General features: G+C 33.6%; 1 protein-coding gene across 1 annotated transcript in view; it reads right to left on the minus strand.

Moving 5' to 3' along the window:
• CFTR (CF transmembrane conductance regulator) overlaps nucleotides 1-23046 on the minus strand; it is a 230398-nt gene that overhangs the window by 161547 nt on the left and 45805 nt on the right. Inside the window, exons 4-7 of the mRNA XM_074193848.1 lie at nucleotides 7828-8043; nucleotides 4045-4134; nucleotides 3001-3164; nucleotides 1987-2112 (exon numbers count right to left, since the gene is read on the minus strand). Coding sequence (XP_074049949.1) covers nucleotides 1987-2112; nucleotides 3001-3164; nucleotides 4045-4134; nucleotides 7828-8043 — 596 coding nt within the window. The remainder of the gene's footprint in view (nucleotides 1-1986; nucleotides 2113-3000; nucleotides 3165-4044; nucleotides 4135-7827; nucleotides 8044-23046) is intronic.

A 23046-nucleotide genomic window follows, 5' to 3' on the forward strand; every position in this document is an offset into this window, starting at 1 on the left:
AGTTTTTATTGCATATGCAATATATTGATATATTCTTTATTATATTATAATAAGCATTTAGATATATAATTTAGAAGCTATATAATTATTGAGGGCAGCTTAGTGGTACAGTGGACAAAATACCCAGGTTTGGAATCAGGAAGACTCATCTCTCTGATTAAACATTTTAAAAGTTGTGTGACCTTGAGCAAGTCACCTAACCCTCTTTGCTTCAGTTTCTTCCTCTGTAAAATGTGCTAGAGAAGGAAATGACAAATACTCAAATGTGGTCACAGAGTTGAACATGACTGAAATCACTGAAAAACAACATCATAAATAATGGGAAATAGTTAATATTGCTTGATCAGACATCTTTTAGAACACCTGATTAAAGGTGTAACAAATATTAATTAGTAGGATCTAGAGAATGGGAAGAAATTGTGGGAAGATGTGGAATAAGGCAAGAAACTAAAATTTCCCTACAAATAATGCTTCCAAATAAATTTTAGAGAAGCAGAAATAATTAAAAGGCAGGATAAATCAATTGTTCAGCTAAAGACAACTTGGTAGCACATTAGGAAAGATCTGACCTACTGGAGTGGTCATTTGATCTTATTGAAGTGACGATACCTTTGAGAGATACCATAGATTCAATAAACAACAAGCCCTGGGAACAACGTTGTAGCAACCTTAGTTATGGGAGGTTTCTCCACATGAATGTTTGGGATTTGGGTCACTGATCAGGGGAACATTGTTGGGGTTCATATGTACTGACCAGAGAGGGTCTCAGACTGTGGTTATGAACAAGAAGGAGTGAGCACTCATTGTTGAGGGGTAGGATCTACTGGTTGTGGTCACTCACAGGAGAATCAGTCCTTGGTTTCAGTTCCACAGTAGAGGGGCAAGCTGAAGCTTACAACCACCTGAGGGACAGTATAGAGCAAAGAGTTTGCAGTGTTGGGGCTGGGGGCCCAGGTTACAGCTTGAGGGGAAATAGGAGTTCCTGAGGATGCTTATACACCAAAGCATGAGCCAGAGGAACAATGACCAAATCTTGGATTATAAAACACCAGAAAAATCAAAAAGGCAAAGATCTTCAGAGAGAACTCAAAAAAAAAAAAAAAAAACAAGAGCATGAAAAACTGGAAGCCTCAGACATTATCCTTCAGGCTAGAAGCAGAGCCCAACCCTAACATAAAGTTAGCAAACAAAAAACAGACTGGTTAAAAAAAATATGCAACAGAGAAGGAACCCAACCAAGGAGAGTTACTAAGGTGATAAAGGAGATCAGAGTTCAAACTCAGAAAAAGACAAAATAGCTTCTTGCAAAGCTTCAAGGAAAAATGTAAAATGTTCATAAGTCCAATAAGAGTACTTGGAAGAGTTTTAAAAGTATTTTAAAATCACATAAGAGAGGCTGAAGGAAAACTTGGGAAATGAAATAATAGCAATGCAAGAAAAGCAAGAAAATTATAAAAAGAAATTCAACTAACAAAAGCGATCTAAAAATTTACTGAAGAAAATAATTTCTTGAAAATTAGAAATGGGCAAGGAAAAGTCAATGAGTTCATAAGACATCAAGAAATAATAAAATAAAATCAAAAGGATGAAAATAAATTGGTGAGAATGCAAAACATCATTAGGAAAACAACTTAAAACAGATAAGGAAAGATGATTTAAGAACTACCTAAAAATTATGATTAAAAATCTAGACACTGTACTTCAAGAAATTATTAAGAAAATTCATTCTGCTGTTCTAGAATTAAAGGGCAAAACAGAAATTTTTTAAAAAAACTACCTACCAATTACTGCCTAAAAGAGATTCCAAAATGAAAACTTATAATAACATTATAGCTAAACTTCAAAGTTCCCAGATCAAAGAGAAAATATTGTAATCACCTAGAAAGAAACAATTTAAATCTTTTGGAGCTACTGTCAGCATAACACAAGATTTAGTAGCTTCTAAATTTCTAACTTGCTAGAGATATTAAAATTTTAATAACTTACTGTCTTAGATTTTCAATCAGCTTTTCCATTGCTTCCTCCCAACAGTACGCCTTCACAGATTGTATATTTTCAATTATTTCTGAAGTTATCACAAGTCTCTCATTTATTTTTCCTGCTCTCCTTTCTCTGAAAAAATATGATAAAATTAAATCATTTCCAATTCAGATTATTCTTACTGGTATAGTCTAATATCTGTTAGATAAAATGATTCAAAAGAGTTCTTCCAACACTGATATTCTATACTTTTCTGGTAAAAATAATTTATATTGTTTAATCAAAATTGTTCATACCAGTTAGAGTAATCAAAAATTTTTAAATTAAAAGAATAGGATTCACAGCAAATCTTTGGGGAGGACTCTGGGTCATTTGCCCCATCCACATGATCATTATCAATAATAACAATTACATATTGTACTTAAGGTATTTGTGAAATAATTGGTAGATATTTGTACATCTTTCTCCCATACATCAAAGGAGATTATCATTCACTTTTTGCATTAGTAAATAGTCTTTATGAGTTGCTGAGGCAGTTTGTTCACAAATACAATAATGTCACATCAATGTCACATTGTTATTGGGTCACAAATGCTAAATAATGCTGAATTAAATTATTGATAATAGTCATCTAAACTAATATATCAGTGATAATATAATATTTGAATATTATATTAATTTTCATTTGAAGGAACAGAAAAAAACTCAAGAGGCTGGGAAAATTTACTAGAATACAATCTAAAAATCAAATTATATTATATGCATGTAAATTGATGCCTCTCATGTGCATTTTCTAATCTCTAAAACCAATATTAATTTTGCTGATTTTACTAGAGATATTCAACATTAACAAATATAAAATGCTACATAATCATAAAAAGTGATATTGATATACTTCAAATAATTCTTAGTGAAACTGTAGATTATATAATAACATAAAACAAACCTAATGGAGTGTCAATATACTTTGTATAAACACATAAAGATGAAAATTTGGGATGGGGGGGAAGACTTTATCACCTGTACTTCATCATCCTCTGTCCTAACCAGGCTTGGAACAGAGCAAGTACTATTAGGAAAGCAAGTCCACAAAATGCTGAGGCTTGTAGCAATTCCCAAAGCAGTCCCATCAGGAGCACCACTTGTAAAGGTACAATCCAGACAAAGTGTGCCAGGGCCAGCCCCTGAAAAATTCACAGTTTTAAAAAAAGGAAAGCAAAGAAAAGTCTTGAAAGCTGTATCCCCAAAAAGCATATTATTAGAAGGAGAGCACAGTAGTGTGATACTATCTAAAACTTTGAGGATCTGAGTACATTGTAGTCTAGATGCTAATTACATTGAGAACATAACAATGTACGTACACATTCCACATACACACTTCAGGCAATTTCAAGTTGATATTAGAGTACTTCCTTAGGAAAATGTTGTACTCAGTTAAGCTTAGGATTTGATACTTTGAATACTTAGTATGCAAAAAATTTATTTTAAATAGCATTCTGATGACTTGGTTAATTTTATATTTACTATATATAAATATCTATAGATGTTTATATAGATGTATATATGTATATATATATAGATGTATATGTATGTATATCGATGTATATATATATTTGTGAAATCAGCTAGGACCAGACCCTTGGAATCATGTGTTTGTTTATGGTCATAGTATGAAAATAATTGTTTGTAGGATTGATGCACATCCCTTAAAAGAGGGGCCTTAATCAAAAATACTTAGGATATGATAGTCAGTCAAAATGGAAATGGTAAGGGAAGAATAAATTTTGCTTACTAGGAAGCCATGTACACATGCTGAAGTTCTTTTAAGTTATGTAATATCTTAGACTTCAAGCTAATCCCATTCTGAATCACTAATTAGTTTAACCATAGGAAATAGGCTGAGTGGGGCAGAGATCAGAATTTCAAAATAATCAGGGTTCAACCACACATTGCTGTTATCTGACTCAGGAAAGTTCCAAGTTTTGAGTTTTGTGAAGATATGTAGTTGTTTACATCAATTCTGTGATACAACATGCACAAAAGATTAAATGAAATGCTACATACTTCATCAAACTTGTTCAGATTGTTGGAAAGAAGACTGATAAGCTGTCCAATGCTTATTTTATCTAGAACACGGCTTGACAGTTTTAAGGTCTGAAGAAAAAAAAGGAAAAAAAATTGGCCTTAAAGTATCATTCAACAAAGTTTTATACCAAACCAGCACTATCTAGGAACATTGCAAAACAGGGTTATATTGAACATACTCTCTTTACCTATTAAAAATACAGAAAATCATTTTAATTACTATCTCTTTTATATTTATATGATTGCACATTGTTAAAAAGCAAAGAAAAATTATGAACATTTTACATTTTTCCTTGAAGCTTTACAAGGAAGTTATTTTTGTCTTCTTCTGAGTTTAATCTTCTAAAAGCTACACAATAATTTAGTCCTTTCCCTCCATTTGTAAGACTTCCAAATTATATATATATAAAAATCATATATTATATATAATTAAATTATATGTAAATATTTTTAGAAATGTATAACAAAAATTAGTGGATATTCTTGATTAGCATCTTGGTAGTAATATTTTTTCATTTTATAACCATTCAGCTAATACAATTATTAAAAATTCATTTTAAGTGAATCATCTATATTTAAGTGCACTATATATTAGACATAATATTAATTAATTAATGATAAATATTTTAAAAGAAAAATGTACTTAAGTGTTATGCTAGGTGCAAAAGTGAAACAAACATGTTTGTATGCCTTCAGTATGTTACTTTTGGTGAGGCTTGAATGATACAAAGCTATCCACAAAGTGTTAAAAAGACCAAGAGGAAGGAATGCAGCATAGAGAAGCTCTGGGAGAACATGAACAAGATTCGAATAAGATAAGAAGCAGAGAAGTTGTAACCTGCAACAATGAAAAGAGCGCTCATATTAAGGATACACTTGATATATAAAAAAATGCAGCTAATGGTACAATGAATAGAGCAAGGATCCTGAAGTCACAAGTAAATGTGTTCAAATCCAGTCTCAGACACTTAATAGCTGTATGACCTGGGAAAATCACTTAACCCTGCTGGCCTTAGTTTCTCACCTGAAAAAAGAGCTGGAAAAGGAAATGGCAACTCAAGCCAGTATCTTGACCAAGAAAATGCCAAATGGGGTCATAAAGAGTTAGATGCTACTAAAAGATATATTGAAATCCTGTGGTCTAAAAATCCATAGAATCTGATCTATTCTAGATAATTTAATTAAAATTTCTCATTTACTAATTTTGGCTAGAAATATCTATTTCTTTGTCAAATTAAATCTTAAATGTCACCAATAGCATATAGATATCAAAACCTAAGCAATAGTGTGTGTCCCTATATATTATTATATATAATAAATAGATATTATTATATCATTTGATCTTTACAAATACCTCATGAGATAGAAAAACAATGATCTTGACAAGACTGAAAACTTTTTGAGGGCAAGGATCATAGCTTATACGTATAAAAAAGTATTTTATATATATACACACATACATAAACATACATATATACATACAAGAATATTCATGTATATATGCATATACACATATACATCGATTTGATTTATTCTTCCACCTGGAACTTTTTTTTTTTGTAAGGACCTAATTAAAGGAACTGGCACTTGATTTTGTTTTGACATATTTTATGAGTATATTTGATTAGTAGTTAAATTATATTTTAAGATATTGCCAGGTTGCAGAACTTAGAATACAGAACAATTTGCTCTATCATAGAAGTTGAAATGGAGCTGAGAAGACTAGACTGGAGGTGGGAGTGGTGAATGGCTGATTGCCATATGGGTAAAAACTGGCCAGGCTTGGGAAAGGGTGAGGCAAGGGTAGGTCTAACTCAGGGTCAAGTGCACTGTCTAAACTAGTGCCATGCATGCTCATTACATTATTTTAATGATGATAACTATGGATGCCATTAGGGTGAGGCTGAGGAGATAAAATAATTTGGCAAGGACCCATGGCAAAAAGAACGATAAGGTGTACTTATGGATATGTTTACAAATCAGCATCTTCTTTGTATCTTTTTCTCTGATGTCCATATTGTGTGGACTCTAAACTCCAGAAAAAATATTATAAATTCCCATCACAAGACAGTGTTTAGATCCATTTTTAAACTGAGGGTTACATCATTGGTATTTTTTATGGCCTGTTAACTTAGGATAACTAAGTCTGTAGTGTTTTGATTAAGATAGAGAATATGTTCTCTTCCTCTTCCCACTACAAAGTTTTAGCTAATTATAAAGATGAGTGTTATCCTTTTAACTTTAGTACCATAATATTCTTATTAGGATCTTCTCTGATGCTGAATTGCATGGTATTTGTCTTAGCTCAACGATATAAAGCTGCCATTTTTTAAAAAAATGGTAAAGAAATGACCAAACATCTCGATTGCAATATCTTTCTATTCTTATTTGGCAGAATTAGGAAGCCATACATCGTGTTAAATCAGGACTGGCCCCAGCATATGTCATTATAATAGCTTTAAATCCTGTTTAGACAATAAAGTGTCTTGGGCTAAATCCACTTACAGTGCTTTTGGCAAAAATCAAGCCCTTTTTTGAATGTGTGCCATTACAAACAGAGGTAGGGTAGATTGAATGAACACGTACTTACTGCTAACATGTAATGCATATACTAGCACAAATAATAAGATTTGCAGGGTTCATAGGAATGCAAAATCAAGCCCTATTTAAGGCTGTACTTTTCTATTACAATATGCTAGAACTGTCGGTGTGCTTGTTATAGTTTATAATGATTCTTTTTTTAATATTTAAAACACAACATTACCTTCTTTAACACTTTCATCAATTAATTTTAATTATTTTTAGGGGGTTTTTTTGCAAGGCAAATGGGGTTAAGTGGCTTGCCCAAGGCCAGACAACTGGGTAATTATTAAGTGTCTGAGGCCGGATTTGAACTCAAGTACTCCTGATTCCAGGGCTGGTGCTCTATCGTTGTACCACCTAGCCACCCCATCAATTAATTTTAGAAGTCAAATTCTGCTGTTAAATTTTTATGCACATGGTGATAGTCATTTTAATGGGAAATTTAAAAAATACTGAAAAAATGGACAATAAGGCAGCCTTCATCTCTACTCAAAAATGAAGTTTTTAGCCTTAAGGTCTGAAGAAGAGGAATATATTATAATAATATGAATGCTACATTTTAAGTCAGGAGACCTAGGTTCAAGTCTTGTGACTTTGAATAAGTCACTTCTCTCTTTGAACATCAGTTTCTTCATCTATAAAATAAGGGCGATAGGAGTAGATGTTTTCTAAGGTGACTTCTAGCTCAGAAGACTACAATGTGTTACAGCAATGTTAATTATGTGAGAAAAATTTAAAATATGATCCCTTTTCATATTGATGTCTAAATGCTATCATCAAGCTGACACTAGTGCTTTTGGGAGCAGCTCAGTTCAATTCAATTCAATAAGCTCTAATTGATCACCTACTGTGAAATAGGCACTACCATCTGGGAAAAAAGACAAAAAATGAAAGAGTCTATACCCTCCATGGACCTGCATTCTCCTGGGTAATATATGCTGAAAGAAAGAAAGACTATGAGGAAGAAGGTGGGTGGGGAGGAAGACTAGGTGCATTTTAAATAATTCTCTAAAGTTCATTTTAAAATTCATTATAAAATTTAAAGTTTAATTTAAAATTTGAATTTGTGATTTCTCTTATTGTGAATTCATAACAGCTAAAAGACTTCATACTATATCATAGTATATCTTACTGTTATTATGCCTTCATATAGTTTAAAAAGACATTTAAATTAATTACCTTTTTGTAAATCAGACTAAACAGGGCTATTCTCATCTGCATTCCCATGTGATGGAGGCCAAATATGGCAGGGTGTAGAAGCAGGGTCCTCACTATAAAGAGAAGGCACAGACCTATCCCTAGATAAATTGCAATGGATCGTTCTGCTTTGTTTTCAGGATCATAGGAGGCTATAATTCTTCCAAGTAAGAGAGGCTGCACTGCTTTAGTTACTTCCTGCAGAGAAAGAAAAACATAACACAAAAAGTAAATTGCAGTTGTCTTGTTTTAATAATACAAAAAGTCTTAAAATATCAGTCTGAAAAGCTTCATATTGTAAGGGAGGATTTAAGATAGATTGGGCAGAAATCCACATCTGGAATGTACCTTACTGAACATTCTTTGACATACCCTCAGTGATAGTACATATTTATCTTGGGAGAATAGATTTGATTTCTAGAAACCTTTTCTCTAAAATCTTTTACAGGCAAGTCAAATGAAAAGGTAAATAAACAGACTGAGAGATAAAATTCTGTTTGTTTTTGTTTTAAAGCATGACAACAAACTAATGCTGTAAGCTTTCTTGTATGGCTGCTAAACTGGTCCTGAGGGCAAACCTAAGAGATAAATTCCAAAAAATATTTTGAGCAATGGCAACATCCCTGAAGAGAATCAAGAGCAAGGGTTTTTAAACCTTATGTTGTATCATGGATTGGTTTTGCACAATGTTAAAGTCAACTTTCAGAATGATGTTTTGTTATGTTTTTTCCTTTTAATTTATTTTTTTTGCAAGGCAAATGGGGTTAAGTGGCTTGCCCAAGGCCACACAGCTAGGTAATTAGTAAGTGTCTGAGAACAGATTTGAACCCAGGTACTCCTGACTCCAGGGCCAGTGCTTTATCCACTGCTCCACCTAGCTGCCTCTTTTTCTTTTAATTTAAAGAAAGGTTCAATTAAAGTTACTTTTGTTAATGAAAACAAAAATGCTATTTTTCCCATTCAAGTTCACAGATCCCCTAGAATCTATCCATGAACTCCTTGGGGAATTTGTGAACCTTAGGTTAAGTTTAGAGTTTCTCAGAGGGAATGCTCTAAAGGATATACCCTCATTTGTATAAATTCTTTTTTATTCTTTGAAAAAATTGCGTTGTTCAGTTGCTTCAGTCTTGTCATAAACATATCATAAACATGTATGAGATTTTCTTGGGGGTGGCTTGCCATTTCCTTCTCCAGTTCATTTTACAGATGAGAAAACTGAGGCAAACAGGGTTTAAATGACTTGCCCAGGGTCACACAGTCAGGTAGTATTTGAAACTAGATATGAACTCAGGGAGATAAGTCTTCCTGACTCTAGGCTTGATACTCTATCCATTGCGTAACCACTAATGAAAAAATTCTGAGGATTTCTAAAAATTTTATCTTATAATTCTGCCTTGTTATTTGGCAGGGAACTGATGAAAGAGAGAGGTATTCTAGATTTTTTTCATATTAAATACAAACATGTTCCAGATATTCCCATGTATAATTGCATCACTTGAACTTGATCAAATCCATTGTTATCCTCCACAATGTCAGAGTAATGTCTGAGTAATTTTATTTACATTTCCCATTACTGAACTATTTAAGGGTGGATATAAATTGGGAGTGGGGGAAAGGGAATGGCAGTGCTAAAAGAGAAAGGAAACAATTAAAAAATAAAACATTAGTTTAAAATATAAATCTCCCAAAGCAATTTTAGTTCCCAACCTCAAGCACTGTATAGTATAATTCCTATATCCATTATTAATTTCAGTTTCTTTTATCTATGGGAATGTGAGCAAGTCAACTACCCAGGGAATTAGATTCTTCAGCTGAAAAATGAAGGAATTGTACTAGATGACCTATAAATCCCTTTCAATTCTAAACCTATGTTTCAACAATCTTTACCTACCTTGGACTGATTGCTTCTTTATATATTTCTCTACATAATATATACATCTTTTCCATATAACTCTCTAACACAGGCCAGCTCTCAGTTCAACACTAATCTGTTAATTCAAATACAAGAGCTTAGACATATTTTGTGATCACTCATTTAAGAAGCAACTGGTCTTCTTTATTTTAAGGTTTTTTTTAAAACAAAAGAGCCCAATCTACCACATGATTTATAACAAGTATAGGACTTTAAGGAAATATAAGAAAAAATAATAGTATCACATATTTAGATTTTGGAAACGACTCAAATGATTATTTCATCTATTAATTGTACAGATAAGAAAACTGGATCTATTTGTTCAAAGTCACTCTGATAGAAAAGAATATAGTGACTATTCATATTCTTCGGACTTATACAAGTCCTCTGTATACTGTAATAAAGCCTCCCACTTTCATTTTTAAAATAATAGTGATCACTGTTTATGTTGAAATAGTGTTTGAGAGCTTACAAAGTCTTTTTCTCCAGTTTGACAGATGATGAAAACTGAGATTCAGATAACTTATGGGGCCAAGCAGCAAATTAGTAGTAAGAATCAGTATTCAAATCCACAGATTTCTAACTCTATAGTTGATGCTTTTTTTAAAATCACACTTTTTTTTTTAGTTTTTGCAAGGCAATGGGGTTAAGTGGCTTGCCCAAGGCCACATGGCTAGGTAATTATTAAGTGTCTGAGGCCAGATTTGAACTCAGGTACTCCTGACTCCAAGGCCAGTGCTCTATCCACTGCACCACCTAGCCGCCACAAAAATTACACCTTTTAAGAAAAAAAAATTACAGAAACCTAAATCTGAAATCAACATTTTCCCCCTGTTGCCAGAAACCAACAATCTAATAAATGTAGAAAACTTATATTTTTGTAGCATAGGTTGATCAGAAGACCCCTGGTGAATTGAATCCCCCTCAATTCCATCGTGAAATTATAATATTGCCAGTAAAGGAAATTTCATGTGAAACTGGACATTTTCATTCTGGCTCAGCACTGAAGGGTAGGTGCTTTGGTATGCATGGCATCTCCTGACTAGTCTCTGTGTGTCTCCATGCTTAGGGGTTGTGTTGAAGATGACTGTTGACTAAGTCAGGTAGAATTTCTCCACCTTGCTGAACTTAAAAAAAAGGGTGGGAATGACTATACCCTACTTTCTTTGGGGCCAGTTTCTCTGGAAATATATCCAGAGTCCTCTCTATCCTAGATTCTTCCTTGGTGGTCTGTAAGAAAGGTAGAACTGGTGGAATCATTTCTACCTTTCTTACAGACCACCAAGGAAGAATGTTTCTCTCAAGTCATGGGTCAGTCATCAACACAGTCCCCAGGTACACATAGGAACCAATGAAGGATTGCTATACAAAGTATTTGCTTATCACTCAGTGCTGAGTAAATGTGAAAATTCACCTCCATGAGAACTTCCCCTTTCTCACAAAGATTAATGCCAATTTCAGAAGGAAATGGAAGGATTGATTAAGGATTCCCAGAGCAATTCCATCCTGTATATAGGTATAATAAGCTGTTAACTCATAGATGATTATATACACAAAAATCGTTTGTGTATTGCCATTCAACCTCTCACCATTATTTTGAATAATTAAATAGCTCCCAGATTCAGGAGCTATAATGTTAGTGTGGCTACTGAAATGACGGGTTCAAATTCTACCTTTGACAGATACTAGTGGGCAAATCAATCACTTATTGTCTGAGGCAGTTCTCTAAGGCAGTAGGGAAGGAAGGAAGGAAGGAAGGAAGGAAGGAAGGAAGGAAGGAAGGGAGGGAGGGAGGGAGGGAGGGAGGGAGGGAGGAAGGAAGGATTTAGTAAATACCTTTCTGCCAGCTACTGTCCTGGACACTTTACAAATATTATCTAATATAGAAGGACTTTCATCACCTGAGAGTTCCATATACTATTGAAATCATAGGTATAATACCCATCCTGTCTTTTTTACTTATTGAATTTGTGAACTAGAACCTACTTAATTCTTTTCTTCTCCATATATTGATCTTTAATCAGCCTATCCCTATTATAAAGATCCACTTTCATTAAGGAAGGAATATTGATTTTATTTTTCCAGTAATGATTGGTCTGCAGTGATATTTGCACAGTCTTCTATATTCATAACAGATCATATATCTCTTCCATTTTTCATTTAATGCCAATCAGCAAAACTCATGAATTATAAATGTTGCTGGAAGTGTCATTCATTTATTTCACTATTAGTGCCAAAGCATAAATGCCCACTTCTTTCAAATCTGCAAAGTAAAAAGATGCAGAAGTTTGATAAAGTTAATGTCAAAACCAAATTTTGCTTAAAAGTATGTAAATATTTCTGTGGGTTGAACATTGTCTATTTATTCAATGTCAAAAAGAGTATCTGAGGAAAAGAATCATACCATGACAGCTAAGACCAAACTATTAGGAATTAGGCGCAACCATTTATTTTCTTTCCTAATAAGTGCCTTGGATGAAACTTCCTGCCATTGCTTCTCCACTCTAGCTTTATTTTTTCAACCTTTGACCCCTTCTCCAATAAACCCTTCAGATGAGTTATTGCTTGTGGTTTCATATAAAGAAATAAAATCTCTATTAGCCTCTGAATTGGACACCTGTTTTATGTACCAGCATTATTAGATTAATTATAATTTTGAAACAACACATACTATAAATCTCATAGGCTGTTTTGACAAAGACAATGATAGAAGAAAGGGAAAAAACCTGGGTTAATTTTGGTAATGACAACTCTGATAAGGTGACCATCTGTAAACAGCAAATAGACTCTCATAAACTTCTCAAAAATTGTTAAGAAGAAGCTGTCAAATGTTGTGTAGGTTTCTTTTCTTCCTCTTTCTTTCTTCTCTCCTTCCTTCCTTCCTTCCTTCCTTTCTTCCTTCCTTCCTTCCTTCCTTCCTTCCTTCCTTCCTTCCTTCCTTCCTTCCTTCCTTCCTTCCTTCCTTCCTTCTTTCTTTCTTTCTTTCTTTCTTTCTTTCTTTCTTTCTTTCTTTCTTTCTTTCTTCTTTCTTTTTTTATCAAATCGTTTAAACTGTAAATTCTCTTATGTTTGCTAAGTAAATCACTTATGGGCATCACTTAGATTTCTAATTTGGAGTCTTTCATTCAAATACTTATTTATAGAAGTCATGATCTGACCAAGGAACAAATAAATTTTTGATATTTGGCTACTGAGAAAAATTGCAACCAAATTTTTTCTATATGAAGATAGTAAGTGGAGATTTTTCATTCTACATGTGTGTCCCATTGATGGATTTGTTTCCAATGCTACAGAAAGATTCATAAGATTCCACAGTATGAAACAATATGATCAACAGCACATTTACAAGAAATGGGAATCAAAACACAATTTTAGAAATTCCTTTTAAACTATTATTAATCTTTAGCAACACTGAATACCAACAAAATGAGGTAGGATTCAATGTCACTGAATGATTTCAAATTCATTTTGGTATTACATTTTTTTTTTCTTTCTTCCTTTGAAGGCAATTGGGATTAAGAGATTTGCCCAGGAACAAACAGCTAGTAAGTGTCTAAGGCCACATTTGAACTCAGGTCTTCCAGTCCTTTATCTACTGTACTGCCTAATTGCCCCAGGTATTACATTTTTATAACCTTCTGTTGTTCATTCAAAGGACCTCTAATGCTAGTAATTCACATTAACATACTACATTAAGATTTACAATGCACTTTCCTCACACTACTCTAGGGGAGGTAGTAGCATAATTAAAAACAGAAAACACAAATATAATATTAAAATTATTAGTTACCATTATTGGTAAACTTAACTTCTTACTGGATACAAAATTCCTCACCACACCCCAGAAGTGATGAAACTTCTTTCTCCACATTTTTAGTAGTAAGGGGCTCAGGAATTCTAAAGGCAGACCATTTCTTAAACACACATACACACAAAAACCCTTTTATTGTTAGGTAGTTCTGCTTCACACTGAGTTGCAATCTACTATACTATTACATTCAACTATCAGTTCTACTTTTCTAGAATGGCCCCTCTTGTAACTCCTTTTGTAAATGACACCCATTCAAATATTTCAAAATAGAAATAATGCACTTAGATCTTCATCTTTGAACCTAAATATCACAAATTCCTTCAAAAGTTCTTCAGATGAATGGTAGAACCTTTAGCCTCTTCCAGGATAATGAAACTGAAGGAATGAAAACAGTCATAGGTCATATTGGTCATGCAGCAACAGCTGAGACAAGAGGTATTATCATTCCATTTTCTTTTGATGTTAAAAATGATTCATCACCAGCAGTTAATTGCTGTTATGGACACCTAATGTGTCCACAATCACAGACTTATAGATGGTTTTAGAGTCCATGAGTCCAAAAGATGAGGAAACAGAAAACCCAATGATGTTAAATGATCTGCCCAAGCTTTCAAAGGTAGAAAGTGTCAGAGGTGCAATATGTACTCAATCCTCTGCAGAATGCAAAGACCACAATATACATTTTACAGCAAGTAGTTAGATATGACAGTGGCTAGAGGACTACACCTGGAGCTCTGTTCTACCTCAGACACTCAATATCTGTGTTGCACTGGGCAGTAATTTAACATTTTTGACTCAGTTTCCTCAACTATAAAAGGAAAATAATAGCAGAATTTATCAGGATAAAATGAGATGATATTTATATAAAGGGCTCAGTATAGCTTCTGGTATAGATGAAACCCTCCCTTACATATCACTGCAATTAAGTACTTGTCATTACTCTGTTTCATTTCCTACTTACTTCCTACTGAGATCTGTTTAAGGGAAAACCTCAAGATTCAATTGTTCCTCAGTGTTCAAATTCCCTGGTTAATGGCAATGAACATAAACTCCCTGAGACAAGAACTTTGATTTTTGTCTTCATATCTTAGTGCCTAAACATAAATATTCAATAAATTCTTGTTAAATTAAATTTCACCCACTTTAGTTTCCACGTGGGCCACAACTGTTCATTTTGTACTCCACAAAGCTGGCTATGCAATGTTTTCTATTCTGCCAATTATGGCATGCTTCTGGGGTATCCATCTTCCTATTTTCACTGTTTTTGATATGTTCCTGAATTCCGATACCATCATCCAGGGACTCACTTTTACTTCAGTGTGATCTACAAATTTGATAAACATACTTTCTATATCTTCATGCAAATCATTGCTTAAAATGTTGAACAGAATAAAGTATAGAAATACTTTCAGAATATAACTTAGTATAATGTGACAATTTTATGTTGGTCAACATAAAACATTTGGATAATGTAACAGACTTTACAAAATGTCTTATTAAAAGCCCAATATAACTACAACATTTCACTGATCTACTAATTATAGAACCTTATCAGTAAACATCAATGAGACTAATTTGACATGACTTGATCTTAGTAAACTTTAGCATGTGTGGTTGATAAACAACCATCAGCAATTTTTATGTAATCAAAAGAGATGCCACAAAATTGCTGGGACCCATGACCTCTGTCTGCCAGGGTGTTATCAGCTCTAACACAGGAATATCTAAAAAGAATAAAAAATGGCTCAGAGGGAGCTGTCAAGGATGCAACTGACCTTTTGACAAAGATTAACCTGAGACCTAAGTAACACAGACTAAAGCCCTCAACAGTGTCAGGGTTTAGAGAGTGATAACATTATTTCTGATGTATTTTAAAAGCAACCTCATATTGTGAAGTCCTAAACTGTTACAGTATTTAGCATGTGTGTAAATCTGCATCCATCATTTTCAAATGATTCCAGAGCCTACATAAAACTGTAGAGCATAAAGATACATATGAATGAAAGACTCTAAAAGTTGTAGTACAATGCCAAAAACAGATCTCATTTGGACCAATTCCACTGCTTTCAAGAGCTCTGTAGCCATCAACTGAATGAACTAGTCTTACAAATGCCAACTTATAACAGTTCCTCAAATTTTCTTTCAGAAGGCTGGAGGCAACATCTTCATGGGGAAAAGACAAGGAATATCTTCAGGACCAATGTAAACATCAGCTGAAATGCTTGTCCCATAACACAAGTACTGTGGTTTTCCTAGCAGTTTTTTGTTCTTTTTTTTGTTTTTATAATGAAAAACAAGAATCATCTTCATTTGAAAAAAGAAAAAAGTGCATTTTTTTTAAAATTACAATCCAGGAATGAGCTTTGTTCAATTCTGGCAAAAGTATTAGTTGTCAAGAAATCAAAACTCAGAAAACATAAATTGAAGACTGTGTTGCATCAGATAACCTTAAAGAATCTTCTCAGCACAAAAAGAAATCTATGAGCCTGTGAACTAGGGAGATTTATGAAGTACATAAGAGATTCATAAAAGGAGAATGTCTCTCTTCCCACCTCAAAAAATCAGCTTTACCTTCCAAGTACTAACATGTTGCCCTATCATTAACATGCTTGATTTGGAAGCAACTTCAATAGCTTCCTCATGCTAGTTTTGGAATTAGTTTTGGGATGTGCTTCAATGTCTTAAAATCCATGTTTTCATATGTGTGAGTACTTCTCCCCAAAAGACAGAGTGTATTCTTCTAAACCTTAGTAGAAAATTGTGAATAAATTTCAGAGGAAAAAAAGAGGACAGATTCTTCAAATTTAAGGTTGGTGAGGTTGACTGATTCCAGGTGAAATTTTAGAACATATTATTAAAGAGGTGTTATTTAAGAATTTAGAAAAGGAAGTGATGATTACTAAAGGCTAACATAAATTAACTCATCAAAAACAGGTAATGCCAGATTAACCTCATTTCCTTTTTTCTGACAGAGTTACTAGACTGGTAGATCAGGGGGAATGCTATAGATAGAGTAGTTCTGGATTTAAGTAAGTTATGTGACAAGTGTCTCATGTCATCCTTTTGAACAAGATGGAGAGTTGTGGTATAGATGTCAGGACACTTAGACAGGAATGTGATGAATAATGAATTCTTAGTGAATAATTATTTGAGCTATGAAAAAGTGGAATACACTGCCTTAAGGGGTAGTGGTTTTTTCCCTCATTAGAGTGTTCAAGAAAAGACTAGGTGACCATTTGTCTGTTTAGTGTAAAGGGAATTCATTTTCTGGTATATGTTGGACTAGATGGCCACTACAATCTTTTCCACCCTAAGACTCAGTATATGTCAACCAATATTAAGCAAGATTCTTGGATCTATATTAGACAAAAATCATTCTTATATTCTTGTCTGTACACTCTTTAGCAGAGGCTTATGACAATATGACTGTTTTCTTTAACCAATTCAAAATGCTCTCCTGGTGTGTTTCCAGAATCTATTTTTCAAACAGATGAATACTTTTTTGACTCCCTCACTTATTTTTTTCTGTTGTTTCTTTTTTAAAGTAATATATCTTGGAATTAATTGTCATATTCTAGTTACTACCACAGCACCAGATCTTGGTGATATTAATAGAATTACAACCTACTTGTGTTAAAATTTTCAGGTTCCCTTTGTTTAATTTGATATATAGGCATCTGAAGTCATATGTAATATTCTTACTAATTCTTACTAATCATTTCTATAGGAATTATAGACATTTTCTTTGCCATTAGTCCATTTTCTCTGTCAAGTCTGTTTTCCAATATGTTTGGGTATTTTTCCCTCCTTTAATTTTTATATTAAAATATTAAAATGTTCTCAATCCAAATTTCTAGCAAACATATTCTTTGTTCACATAATGTAATGTCTCTTGAAAGAGCCATTACACTCATAATTTAATCTGTGATTCCCCAAAACAAAAATCCCATTCTTTAATATCCATCTCTGTGCCACATATTCCTTCTGATATCCTTTCCATTCCAAAGTGCTTATGTTCAAGTATTAGGTATGATGACATCCTTCTGAAACTTGCACTTACTTGCAAAAACTGAAGTATACATTTCTTGTAGTATGAACATTATTATTTTTCTATAGAAACATCTGCATGCTCTTCACTTGTATTGAAATTTTTACTCAGTAAATTATTTTAGTAACTGCTGATTAATTGTCATTCTAAATGAGCTGTATTAAATGTATTTTATTTCAATAGAGGTATGAAGTATTTTTACTATTTTGTTTAGTTTGGTTTTTAATTTAACTTTTTTTATTTTTTAAGCTATGAACCAGGCTTCTAAATATTACTTTCCTTCTTTAGGTGTGGTTTTTCCAAGGCAATGGAGTTAAGTGACTTGCCCAAGGTCACACAGCTAAGTACATATTAAGCGTCTGAAGCCAGATATAAACTGAGGTCCTCCTGACTCAAAGGCTGGTGCTTAACCCACTCACCCACCTAACAGCCCCTAAATATTTCTATTAGGGTAGATAGCACTTTCTAATTTGCAAATAGCCTGGCCCATTTGGACCTTACATACTTGTGTGTTCGGACATATTATATGCGGTGATATAATTTATGACTGCTCTTTCTATTCAGAGGAAGAGAATCTTCATTGTAAAGAACCTTATCATGACATATTTGTTTAAATCATTTGTCCCATGTAAAAATAATTCATAACACATTCATTCTTACCATAATAAAAAAAGCCTAGGATTTATATGTAGCCCTGTGACCTCTTCCCAATTTGTATCTGTGGCTATACCTATGTGTATATGCCTATACCTATGTGTATATGCCTACATACATTTCAGCCTCCGTCACTCTCTCAGCATCTATCTAAGATGGGGAGGAATACTGAGCAAGGATCAATGAAAAAATTAACCTAAAGATCAAGAACTTCCAATATATGTTAACAATATGCTGGGCACCCTTCCTCACTCCACCTTCACATGCACCCCCAAAATAAAAAGAGGTAGCAGAGTATAGAACATGGGGGTACTGAACTTAGACTGTGTTATGAACTTAAACTCGGGGGGGGTCAATATTTTAATCCAAAAAACTTACTAGTTACCTCACTTAGATGAGGTAATTTGCAATTATCCTCAGAGAGACCCCACACTAGACCATTCCTTCCATCACCTTGGATAAGCTGTTTTGGTTATTGAAACTCCAAGAAAACTGCAAGACAAGATTCCCTGGCAAGCTCTATATACTGGAAGAGTCAATCCAAGAACTCTGGATCTGCATTATCATCTGGAGTTAGTGTTTGAGAAGACCTGCCCTAGTCTATCTGTAATGAAAATAAGAGAAAGGACTTAGCAAAGTGGGAGAAAAAGAAAAAATGACAAGACTCATGATGAAAAAGCAAGTAAATCCTTGAGGAATGGAAGATGTAACAGGAGCAATAGGAGCAACAAAAAATTAAGAAGACAGAAAATTTGCACACAGAAAGTAGTCATTCCCTCACACAGATACCCAAGGAAAAGGATACTACCTTCCGTTCACCAATAAAGACCCATATAGACATGGCATGTAAACATTATCCTCATACTTGAAGATAGAATAAGTTTACATTGGACATAATGATGATAATAATAATTCACATTTATATAGTACTTTAAGGTTTGCAAATTTCTTTGAGTAAATTATCTCATATGTCATGATGCCACAATATAAGTTGAATTGTACCATTCCAGCTACTACAGTACTTAACTGTTCATAGCACAGTAAATTAAAATACATCTAAGACAATATCAAAACTGGTAATTGTGATCATTAGAAAGACCATTTTCAATCTAGAAGAGTCAGAACACAGAAATAAGGAACTCGGCCAGCTAAGAAAGTGGGGACAGAGTTATGAATTCAGATGATCTCTAACCAAAAGGGGTATTGAAGTTTGAAACTATGAACATATATATATATATATATATATATATATATATGTATGTATGTATGTATGTATATATCTGTGTAAGGTAGAACAAGTATCCACACCATTGTTGATATAAACAAACCAGGAAATATTCTTTCAGATCACAAAGAGAATCAGCCTATAATATGAAATCCCCTAAACTCTGCTTACCTGCATAATCTGGATGAGGCTTTCTGTGTGATTAACATAAGGGGCAATGTTGATCAAGGAAAATAAGCTGTGTGACAGGGTAGGCACCTGGAAGAAGGGCCAGGCTATCTACCTTTGTTGGCACAGAAGCAAAGTAAAAGAAAATGGTCAGGGGGGGAAAGGCTGTTTCCTCACTGGAGAAAGATAGAGAGGGGGAGAGGGTCCGATGGAGAGAGTCCAAGACAGAGGGTGGGGGGGCAAGGGGGGAGGTTGGGATGGAGGAAGGGATGTAAGGAGAAAGGGGAGGAAGGGGAGACAGAGACAGAGACAGAGACAGAGACAGAGAGACAGAGACAGAGACAGACAGAGAGAGAGAGAGAGAGAGAGAGAGAGAGAGAGAGAGAGAGAGAGAGAGAGAATGTTAGGCTTGATCTCTAGTCACTTTAAGTTCTAAAAAGAACATGAAACTCCATATATGCTTCATCTTATTGCAGTGGGACTTCAACGTCTGACATTCAATTTATTTTAATTCTGGACTTCTGCCACAGAAAGAAGTGGGATGCCTTTGCTCACAATGAATCTCTTAGTTTATGATTGCCCTATAGTATGTTAAAATTATAAAAGTGTATGTACTATGTACAAAGCAGTTATACAGTAAGATAAGGAGAAACTATTATGAACTAAAACATGAGTTTTATAGAATGTTCTCATTTTCATTCAATTGATCAGCAATCATTATATCATGATGAATTCAATCATATGAACTAGGGATTATGTGTAATCTGGGATATCCATAAGAATAAGAATAAGAATAGCCTTTTTATGCATGAAGGTATCAATATTTCCTTACAAAAGTTAATATAAATCTTTATCTTTGGGAAAATGGCATAGAATTTAAGTATTTGTATTTTGTTTTGTTTTTCAAAATCACATTATCAGTCACTGTAAGAGGCAGTTTACCTGCTGATATCATAGGATAGAAGTGATATTCTGATATTACCTCCAATATAATAGAATAAGTGTCATATTAAAGAGAAAAAGTAGAATGGAAACACTCTAAAATAGAGATGATCTTGTTCTGCCTTTGTGTTCCTCAGACTGTGCATGGAATAAAGAAATCACTACAGATTATTTCAGACTTCACAATGTCAAAGTTTTATCACCATCAATGCTTCACCTAGAATCAAAATGTTCTCTATTTTAATCAAGTAGGTAAAAGGAAATAGTACTTTTGGAATGTCAGTGATAGAACTTGAATACCATAAAGATAGAATTGCCTAAAATTCCTACCCTCTTCTTTTTCCCTTAAAATTTTCCCTCAAATTTATCAATTAAGAAAGAAAATCCCAATCTGAATGTGCAGGCATGCCCAGAATTGATTAAGGGTAAGAAAATATATTCCAAAAATTTAATGAAAATTCCTAGCATTATTATCAGTCTTCTTCTAAAGTCTTACTCTGAAACCTGGTTATGATTTGAAAATAAGGCTGTATTCCTAAGGTCTACGTCAGAGGAAAATTCATTCCACCAGTTCCTAAGCAGTTGGAAAGACTTCAAGTATGGGCCTGAATATATGATGCTAGATGACCCCAGTTAAGTATAGAGTGGCTTACCACCATAAGTCTGACTGACCACCATGTGATAAAGATTTTGGATGCTAACTCACACAAACCCTATAATTGACAGAAATGACTATGGTAGATTTGTGATCTACGGCAATGGATGGAGCACTTAAACCAAAGGAACTGCATATTGTTGAAGAACTAAAGGATTGTCATTATCATCATAAATGATTTTCTTTTCATGAAGTAGTTAGGTGGGGCAATAGATAGAGCAGTGGCCTTGGAATTAAGAAAACCTAAGTTCAAATCCAAACTCAGATTTTTAATTAGCTGTGTGACTAAAAGTAAATCACTTAAACGCGGTATACCTAAGTTTCTACATTTGAAAAATAGGAATAATAACACTGATCTACCAGAGTTGTTCAGTATCAAATGAGATAATATTTGTTTAGGGCTTTGCAAACCTAAATTATTATTATTTATCATTATCATATTTTTGACCACCCAACTAGGAGATAACTACTAACTTGCTTTTGCTAAGAAAAGTTTATCTTTATTCAGTCCTCATTTTTAATTTCTTAATTGAGTAATGAAAGGCTGATACATTCCTAGTGGAAATCTTAATTGTTCAAGATAACATGATGGAAATATTATTGGTCTAGCTGCTGACAAAGTTTAAGGAAAACAAGTGTGTTTTCATGGTAATATGCCACTGATATGATATGAGATGATATAAATATGTCAGTTAAGCAAGTTCTCTCATGATGCTCATTTCCTTTCGTTTTCAACTTTTCCAGCTTCAAACATAAATATTACAATACTATTTATCAGTGATGAAACTGAACTGCCACTACTGAATCTGTGAAATTCAGAGAGAATTGTAAAATAAATAAATGTATCCATATTTTTTATTTTTTAAAACATTTTAAAAAGAATTTATTTATTTTACACATTCTTTTAAAATTTTGATTACCAAATTCTCTATCTTCCTCTCACACTTCACCACCTATTAGGAAGGCAATCAATTTGATATCAATTGTTCGTTCATGTCTAACTCTTTATGATGCTAGGGTTTGTTTTGGCAAATACAATGAAACAGTGTGCTATTTCCTTCTAAAGTGGATTAAGATAAATAGAGGTTAACTGATTTGCCCAGTCATACAGCTAGTGTAGGTGGATTTGAACTCAGATCTTCTTTACTCCAGACTCTGAAATATCCTATCCACTGAGTCACCTAATTGCCTCTATGATATCAATTTTATATATGAAATCATGTAAAACATTTTTCAATTTTAGCTACATTTTTTAAAAAGCAAGAAACATAAAAATGAGGAAATGATACTTCAATTTGTACTCGGAGTTCATTAGTTCTCTATCTCTGGAGGTAGATAGCATTTCTTCATCATGAGTTCTTTGGAACTGTTTTGGATCATTGTATTGATCAGAGTAATCAAGGCTTTCACAGCTGATTACCAATAAAAACATTGCTATAACTGCACAATGATCCCCCAGTTTGGCTCACTTCACATCAGTTCACACAGGTGTTGGACATATTTTTTTTTCTGAAACCTTCTCACTCAACATTGCTCACAAAACAGTAGTACTCCATTACAATCAAAGGCAATGACTTATTCAGTCAATCCCCAATTGATGATAAATCCCTCAATTTCCAATTTTTTGCCACCACAAAAAGAGCTGCTATAAATATTTTTTGTAAATAGAGATTCTTTTTCTTTTTCTTTGCTCTCTGGGATACAGACCTTGAAGTAGTAATGCTGGGTCAAATATTATGCCTAGTTTTATAATCCTTTGGGCATAGTTCCAAATTCCTTCCAGTAT

Source organism: Macrotis lagotis, chromosome 7, assembly GCF_037893015.1.
Source record: "Macrotis lagotis isolate mMagLag1 chromosome 7, bilby.v1.9.chrom.fasta, whole genome shotgun sequence".
NCBI classification, from domain to species: domain Eukaryota; kingdom Metazoa; phylum Chordata; class Mammalia; order Peramelemorphia; family Peramelidae; genus Macrotis; species Macrotis lagotis.